General features: G+C 32.3%; 2 protein-coding genes across 2 annotated transcripts; one reads left to right on the forward strand and one right to left on the reverse strand.

Moving 5' to 3' along the window:
- Positions 1 to 266: 266 nt before the first annotated feature.
- LOC130443848 (probable ATP-dependent RNA helicase DDX20) lies at positions 267 to 6337 on the reverse strand. Its single transcript, XM_056778711.1, has 4 exons — positions 6005 to 6337; positions 5776 to 5949; positions 2003 to 2638; positions 267 to 1943 (listed from the first exon to the last, which is right to left on the reverse strand). The coding sequence occupies exons 1-4, from the start codon at positions 6180 to 6182 to the stop codon at positions 349 to 351; spliced, it is 2583 nt and encodes an 860-aa protein (XP_056634689.1). The 5' UTR covers positions 6183 to 6337; the 3' UTR covers positions 267 to 348.
- Positions 6338 to 6737: 400 nt separating this feature from the next.
- On the forward strand, positions 6738 to 8537 carry LOC130444426 (keratin-associated protein 16-1-like). The gene is made up of 4 exons (XM_056779549.1): positions 6738 to 7035; positions 7139 to 7449; positions 7911 to 8119; positions 8216 to 8537. Exons 1-4 carry the CDS (start codon positions 6738 to 6740, stop codon positions 8535 to 8537), a joined length of 1140 nt encoding a protein of 379 aa, XP_056635527.1.
- Positions 8538 to 9025: the final 488 nt, after the last annotated feature.

Raw genomic sequence — 9025 nt, forward strand, 5'->3', positions numbered from 1 at the left:
ATAAAAGTAAAGCTTATTCTATTGCATCTTATATAATCAACAGAGGCTAGTCACTTTTTTAGATCCTGAAAAATTCTATACCTTGATAGGTACAGATCTAGTAATCAAACGAGATGGTTTTTGTGAAAAACTATCAGCTAAATCAACAACTTCAACAAAATAATTATAATTAATTGAAAATAACAGTTGAAAATTAGCTGAAATATTTATTTTTTATCTCAAAATAAAATAAATCAGATATCATTTGATTGGTAAAAAAATATCCATTGGCAATTTTTTTATAGTTTATTATTAAAAATCAAAACTCTATAAAATAAAAGAAAATATTGGTTCACATTTGTTCCTAAATTAACCTCCAGATTGGTTATTTTGAAACTTCGCCATCTCTTTAAGATAAATACTTTGTTGTACACAGTTCCTAATCCCGTAAAGTTCTACTTCCCACTCATAAGTAAACCATTCATTAAACACATAAGGTCTATCGAAATTCAACCCGTTTTCCCACAAGTTGTTGCTACATTCTTCAAAATAACGACCGTAATCTTCATATTCATTCGAATTTTTTCGTGTCTCTAATATACAGGTTGGTATAACTTGAAATTCTGGTGTGGGAACTTTTTTGACAGGTATCCATTTCATTGGATCTATTTCTTCAACTTCACTAACTGATTCTTTTTTTGGTTTCTTTGAAACATGAGTAGGAATTTGATCAAGTTCACTTTTTGCTGTATCAACATCTTCACTAACTCCATCTGCTTCAATACATTCTTCACCTTCATCATATTCTTCTTCTTCAATATATTCTTCCTCTTCATCAATATATTCATCATCTTCATCAATGTATTCTTCAATATAATTTTCATTATCACAAGTTACTGTGGATGTTGAGAGTTTGTTTTTAACTAAGTTGGTTACAACTTCTTTCCAAGTGTTATCATTTGAATATACGAGTTTGTCATGTCCAAATTGAAATATGTTTTCGAAATCAAGATTGGATTCTTCAGCAGCAGCCTTCGAGGTAGACGGTTGATAATTTTTACAATCCAGCATTTTTTCACCTGTTTTATTGGTATTTTCAATGTTATTGGTGTTTTCAGTGTTATTGGTGTCTGTAATATGCTCCAATATATTTAAAATATCTGATATTGACTGCTGAGACATTTCATTAACTTTATTTTTATCTCTAGTTTTTATAATGTTCAAATGTTGTTCAATACATAATTGATCTTCTGTTGTGTTGGAACTACTCAAAATTTGTGAAACATTAAACAGAGCTTTATTTTTTAAAATCAATGATTCTTCATCTTGTATTTCAATAGAAACTTTCTTCTTAACATAATCATTAGATTTAATTTCGTTAGTCTTTGGATTATTCTGCGATAGTAGTTCCATAACTGCGTGAGCATCAAATTTTTTATCTTTTTCGGGAATTTCCGTACCGGATTCTAATTTGAAGTTTTCATTTAATAAAGAATCTAAAATCTGGTTTGCATCCATATCAGATACTTGTTTTTTAATATCTTCAACTTCGCTTGTTTCATTCAGCATATTAACTATTTTATCTGATTGTTTTTGCGGTGTCTTTTTTGATTTAGATTTTTTTATATTCTCAGGTTTTTCTTCATAAATTTTTCTATTAAACGCAGTTTTATCCTTAGAAACATTTACTATACTACAGATATGCTCTTCAGGAGGTATACTTATTTTAAGCAATTCAGGAATGCTACCAACAAATATTGGTAATTTGGGTATAAGCAAAGTGTTTCCCCCAATATTTCCAAGAATTTCTTGTAGACCTAGTAATTCAGAGCCTTTAGAAGCTAAATTAATACATACACCCATTGATCCATATCTACCGGCTCTTCCCATTCTATGAAGGTACGTCATGGTGTCATTTGGAATGTCATAATTGATAACTAGGTCTACATTCGCAGCATCTATACCTACAAGTAATATTCATAATTAGAGAACTTTTTTTCTATGCATTGTACTTAATACTTACCACGAGCTGTTAAATCAGTTGATATCAGAATCCTACATTTGAAATCTTTCAACTGATTAATAGCTAACAGCCTTTGCTCTTGCTTTTGAGCAGCAGAGATGTAAGTAGCAGCCCAACCTTTTTGATTTAGAATGTTATTGAGACTTTCCGCTTTAGTTTGATAATTGGTGAAAAGTAGGCATTGCGTAAAAGATATATCTGATAGTATCTTACACAAAATTTCATTTTTGGCTTTCATTATCTGTACAGAACTAAATGATTGATTGATGATAGTAACAAACTGTTTTAACCCAAGTAATAAAGGGCTGTGTATTTCTGTAGTAACTTGTGTTGGAGAAAGCATGTATTCGGATAGAAGTTCTTTTAACTGATCGGGATAAGTTGCACTTGTAGCAATAATCTGCTTCTTGGAGGGCAAGCTGTTATAAATTTCGTTAATATCATTTAGAAAACTTTGTTCGAGAAGTTTATCAGCTTCATCAAGAACAAATAAATTAACGGAATTGGTGTTAAGAAGTTTTTCATTGATGAGATGTTTTATCCTGCCGGGTGTACCCACAGCTATGTTACAATTTTTGCATTTTACTTTGTCTTGTGCCAATGCCGTTCCACCTATGAAGGATTCTACTTGTAGATCTAGAATAAAACTTATTTTTAGATCGTTTGTAAAAATTAACCAACTAAATTAACTGATGTGAATATTTTCAATGAAGTGAAACTTTTTATAGAACACTCTAGGAATTTTGGCATGATTCGTTAAATTTGTTTCTTATTATTATGTGTGTTTTGCCCGTACGTCCGTCTGTAGCAGCGATATCCCCTCACAGGAAGCATGTAGCGAGCTTGAATTCTTTGCATTTAATTCCTGTATAGCTGTAGATTTGTCGAAACGAAAGAAATTTCGGGCATTATTATGAAAAAATTAATTGAATTAAATCAACCAAAATATGATTAAGTTGGAATTTCTGGAACCGTTCGTGATATTCATACTGAACACACTATTTATCCCAAGACTCACAATTACACTGCCTGATGCGCGTTTCGATAATCAAGTTATTTTCTTCAGAGATAAACAGTTTATCTTGAGTGTCTGAAGACGATAGCTTGGTTATCGAAACGCGCGTCAGACAGTGTAAAGGTGTAGTGTAGTGATGGTGTAAACAATGTGTTCAGTACAAAATATGATTATTTCCATACCTTTGTTTCCATTTTTATGAAAATTGTGAAGAAATAATAAGGACAAAATTATTGAATAAATAAAATTATTGTTATTTTTTTTATAAATTAAGATTTTCCTTAATATTTATTACCAATTTCTAATAGTAAAAAACGCGCTATAATCCCTCGCTCCAAGAGTGCAACGACTCTTTTTTTATTTTTTTCTTATCAACGTTTACTTAAGCAGATTGTCAGAGGCGAAAAAAGTTTACGAAGATTCGCAAAAGGAGGAGACAAAGAGAATAGTCGGCGGACATTGTTTATTGATGGCAATGGGGTCCTTGCATACTTTTTTATACCTTAACTACGTTTAGTAAATCGTTTTTAATCACACACTATTTTTTGATTTTGTTTAAACGGTATATTAGTTCATGACAAAATAAATAAATTTAAATACTTAAATGACGCGCCAAAACGCATCTGTTTTCACATGACAGAGTGTGACATAGAAAGTAAGTAAACAGCACTGAAAAATAATACAAATGTTTTAACATCGAAAGCTTTAATCTTAACATAATCTTCAAAGCTATCATCTTCATGACTACATTTTAATAAAGTTCAAGCAAACAAATGTGATAACGACGTTACTATAAGAAAGTCTAATTAGTAGTACGTACGCAGCTGCTTCTACTCCACGTATTTCAGCCAAAGTAAATAATTGAGTATTAGCAAAGAAAGTAGCAACCATACCTCAGGTAGATTCTCCGATCTTGCTTTGATAAATCCTATTTCGACCATAATAGTCTTTGAAACCCTTACAAAAACACAAGCCGCACTAAACAACCAATTACCTCCGCTCACAACAACAGAATGGCGACCACGTTTCAGTATTTACTTACTTTCTACGTCACAATCGCAGTAAACAATAGAAACATGTTTTCTGTCACATATTATTGAAATTATCATCAATTTATATTTGCGATTGATAATATTTTAAGTTATAATTTGATACAATTCAACCTAAATTCATAAATAAGAAGTGAAAATTTTTAAATATCTTAAATACCCAAATTACCGACCCACTGCAAGGTTACTTATTGTGAGTTTATCAATATAAGTTCTGCATATGAGTCAAATGGTATTTATGTTATTCATTTCATCTAGAATTTAGGATTAGTGTAGCTTGTAAGATCTTGCATAGTTCAACAGTTTAATAAAATATTTGTTGAATCGCGGATTAGTAACTTGTGTTTGTTATGACGGGTCGAAGTTCAATGCCATATATGAAACATGGGCCAGCGAACTGTTACTGATTTCATGCAATTTGGTGGCCTTACTGAAATGTTTAAACTACCTACAAAATTTTTGGATGTTTAACAAATTTTCTTTCTCTCTCTCTCTCTCTCTCTCTCTCTCTCTCTCTCTCTATATATATATATATATATATATATATATATATATATATATATATATATATATATATATATATATATTGATCAAAGAATTAAAAAAATATGATAAAAGTGGTATATGAACTATCCAAAACTATTTTTTTCTCCAACCATGCAAGCACCCTATTAAAATACTGTTTCAAGAGTTTTTAATTCTTGAAGTTAGGTTATTTTTGGTTTTTAACACTAAAAAAATATTTTGAAAATGTAATCAGATTTTCTATGAAAATAATGTCAAGGTCTTATGAACAATAATTGGACGTATCTGCATCAAATTGGTTGTTGAAAACTACTACTAGGATTAAAAAAATAGTCCAATTTAATATTGAACAAATCTAAACCAATAAGCCAAACCGCAAATAAAAAATTGGTCTCAGAATAAATTATTCAAAAATTAAGCTGTAATTAAATAAATATTTTGATATAGTTAGCTTTAGTTCTTGAATATGATTCATCATTTTTCATTTTCTGCAATTATGTTTGCATTATCTTAATTTTTAGAACTTTTTCTTAATTGATGAGCTCCTGGAGGAAGCTCTTTATATTGTTCCTATAGTCCAAGAGCTATATATATATATATATATATATATATATATATATATATATATATATATATATATATATATATATATATATACAAATTGTGACCTTATAAGTCAAAATCGAACAAGTGGTACCAATGTATGAGTGCCCTTATGCTATGTCAACGCTCTACATATAGTGTCAGCCTGCTTAGGAATGTAACTAATGACACCAAATGATTGTTTAAGATGGAGAAATTACATATTACCGATCAATGTGAAATTCTGGCTCTAGCTCTTCCACTATTAGTAATCTAGCTTGTAAGAGATTTTTCCATTGGTAAATTACTGAAGGCACTGAATAACTGTTACTTTAGGATCCCCAATTTTTAATCCTGGTCTGTGTCAGTAAAAACCTAATAGCATCTGAAGTAAAACTTCCGTGGTAATACATTTGGAATAATGTGTATATTTCTATTGATATTCATTTTAAATAATTTCCAATGAAGTTTCAAGACAAATTTTTTTCACTACAATGTCTTTTTGGTACACTTATTGTTAGTTTTCAAATAACATACAAAGTTTCACTTCTGATGCTGTTAGTTTTTGACTTAGGCAGTCATTTTTCATACAAATTGCTCACCTTTAAAGAAAAATCCCAATTGTTTGATTACATCTTGAACTTGAACAGCAATTTCTCTTGCTGGTGTCAAAATCAACACTGCTAAGTTCTTAGCTTTAGGCTTAAGAGATTCTAAAGCTATAATAGAAAATACAAGTGTTTTTCCAGTACCAGATTTAGATTTCACAATTAAATCTGAAAAAGGAATAAAACTAAAAATTATATAAAAATAGATATATGAATTTCTTACCAAAACCACATCTTCCTATTGGAATAGCCTTTATCTGAATAGGTGAAGGTTTCTTAAAACCATTTTTTGTTAGACCCTTCGAAACATTCTCAGATAATAACAAAGACTCGAATGTAATATCTTCCACAGCAATTACATCTTGAGTTCTATTGCTACCATCTATATGATGAGCTAGCATTGTGGATAATAATAAACGAGATAACGTCAAAAATCAACCAATTCTAACACATTTAAGGCAATTGAGAATTTTGGAAAATATTTACATTGATGTCAACGACTTGCATTTAATGATATTAACTGGTCGATGACAGTATATCTACTGATATGAAAAGTGACAGATAAATATAAATCACAGAATTAGGAGTATAATAGATACAACAATTCCACTGTTATGGTGGTTATCTACCTATCCGAACCAGTTATTTAAGTAACATATTGATTCAATAGTCTATATATATCACCATTCCGATACTCGAAACATATTTTATTGTAGTGGAAATATTTTTATGAAACAAATATCTGTTAATATTTAATTACATATTGAACTCAGCTTAGTTCATTTATAAAAAAATATATGACTAAAATGAATAATATCACCATGCCAACTTATTAAAAAACATTTGTCAAATTTTTGGTAGAATCTTATTTGAATTTATGAGAATATCAAAATTATTAATGTAATTATTATTCTTAGTTTTTGGTAAACTACAAAATTAACGTGATATAAAACAACATGGCTCCCCATTGTGACAAAAGCTCTCAAAGGAAATCTTTACTCAACAATTTGAAAGATTTAGTAAATCAAATTGATGGAGGTTGTTGTGGCCCAAGTAACTGTGATCCGTGCAAACCTTGTGTCCCTTGTGTGAGTCCTGTAGGGCCCGTAATTGAGATTTACGATCCGTTACCCAAACCGTGCTTACCAATTTGTTCGCCATATATATCTCCCGGACCTTGTGGACCATCTTGCGGACCATGCGGACCTTGTGAGCCATCTTGCGGACCCTGTGGACCTTGTCCACCATGTCCAAGTAAGTAATTTGAAAAATCATCTCACTTAGGTAATGATTTGAGTATAAAAGTGTCTTCATTAATATTTCATTAAAAAAAAATAATACGATTGGTACATTTTAGAACCAGCTTGTGCACCAGGTACATGTTGTCCTCCAAGTACTTGTTGTCCAGTATCATGTCCGCCAGGAGGATGTCCTCCTACAATGGTACCTCCGATTTTACCTATTTGTACTCCAGTACCTCCTGCAGCGATCCCTCTTTGCACCCCAACTGAAGAGCAACCATGTGTTCCTTGTAATCCTCCCAAAATGATGGTATGCTATAGAAGAGGTAAATACAAAAGAGGATGTGGAAAAAGAGCGAGGTCTAGGGAACTCAGAGGTGGAGTAATGTACATGGGTTGCGATTGTGAAAGATCTAATGGACTGCAGGTAAATTGGGGATGAAGGCGGGGATATTCTATAAATAAATTACATTTATGTATTGATGGTCAGATAAGATATAAGTCTATGTTTCACACTCAATTAACGATATATATTGTACAAAATCTTATTGTTTTTGGTTTAGTGAGAGAGATAAAAAAATTGATTTGTCGAGTGTATAAAAATGGTCCTAGATGACATTGAATTGAGATTTGTTGATAACTAGAAATACGTACGTTCGTATGTGTTTAGTCTTGTTTTTGGATGAAAAAAAAAAAAATAAGTACCATCATAAATAATAAATTGGTGAAGTGTTTTCTGGTGTATATGGGTGAGACATTAGCTTTCAACTAGAATTTGTGACCAAGGTATTCAAAAACACCAATACTAAAGCTCACCTTTTTGTTGCTCATGGAGCAAAAATTTTTGTTCGAATTTTTTCTTCTATTATTTAATCATTACTATTTCAGGATAGCTGTATGCGATGGGAATGCCAAGGGGCGCCACTATGCGGTGGAAGAGGTCATGCTCATTGTGCTCCAAGTGTTTATTCCACTGGTAAACACCTAATGAAAAAAAATGCCGATGCCGATTTGGAAGAATATCAATGTTATCCAGCATACATCAAGTTACCGTCATGCGGACCTTGTCCTCCCTGCGGTCCTTGTGGACCATGTCCACCTTGTGGCCCCTGTGGTCCGTGTCCTCCCTGTGGTCCATGTCCTCCCTGTGGTCCATGTCCTCCCTGTGGTCCGTGTCCTCCCTGTGGTCCATGTCCTCCCTGTGGAACTTGTCCACCTGCTCCTTGCGGGCCTTGTGCTCCAAATCCTGTTTGTCCTCCACCTCACGTGCCTCTTGTAGCGAAACCTCCATGTCCACCGGTGATAATACCAACTCCACCACCATTAGTACCGGTTGCGAAAATTGTACCTGTTGCCCCTCCGATGCCTTGTCCTTTACCGTGTCCACCACCGATTGCATGCTGTCCGCCTCCATGTCCTCCATCTTGTCCATGTCCTCCTGCACCTATATGCAGTCCCCCTTGTCCCCCTTGCTGTCCTCCCTGTTATCCTTGCTGTCCCCCGTGTCCTTGTTAATCTGTACCGGTTATTGAAGTGGAATAAACGAATTGGCTAAGTTCCTCGTTTTGATAATAATTTATTATAAAAAAAATTACGCAAGTATTAATTTAAAGTGAAGTTCTCAAATGACATGCATAAAAATATTGTGGCATGAAGAATAATATACAAGTCGAATGAAATGACGTGCTGAATCTCATTCTACCATTTAATCGAATAGTCAAATAAAGTTTCTTCTGAAAATTTGACTGGTACTGAGAATGTTATTGAAATTAAACCTGTACTTCTAAAAATCGATTGATCACCAACTCAGACGATTCACTAACAATATCTTCATGATATATTATGTATTTAAATTATAAGAACAACATGTAAGTGCTGAGGCTGTTTTGATAATCCTTGGTAAGAACTGAGAAGCTACTCATAGTCATTGTCTTATGAAAAGCACAATAAGTATATAACCTAAATAGCACCAATTTTGTAGGTTATAAAATTATCTGTTTTCT

The sequence above is a fragment of the Diorhabda sublineata genome, chromosome 5, assembly GCF_026230105.1.
Source record: "Diorhabda sublineata isolate icDioSubl1.1 chromosome 5, icDioSubl1.1, whole genome shotgun sequence".
Taxonomy (NCBI): Eukaryota; Metazoa; Arthropoda; class Insecta; order Coleoptera; family Chrysomelidae; genus Diorhabda; species Diorhabda sublineata.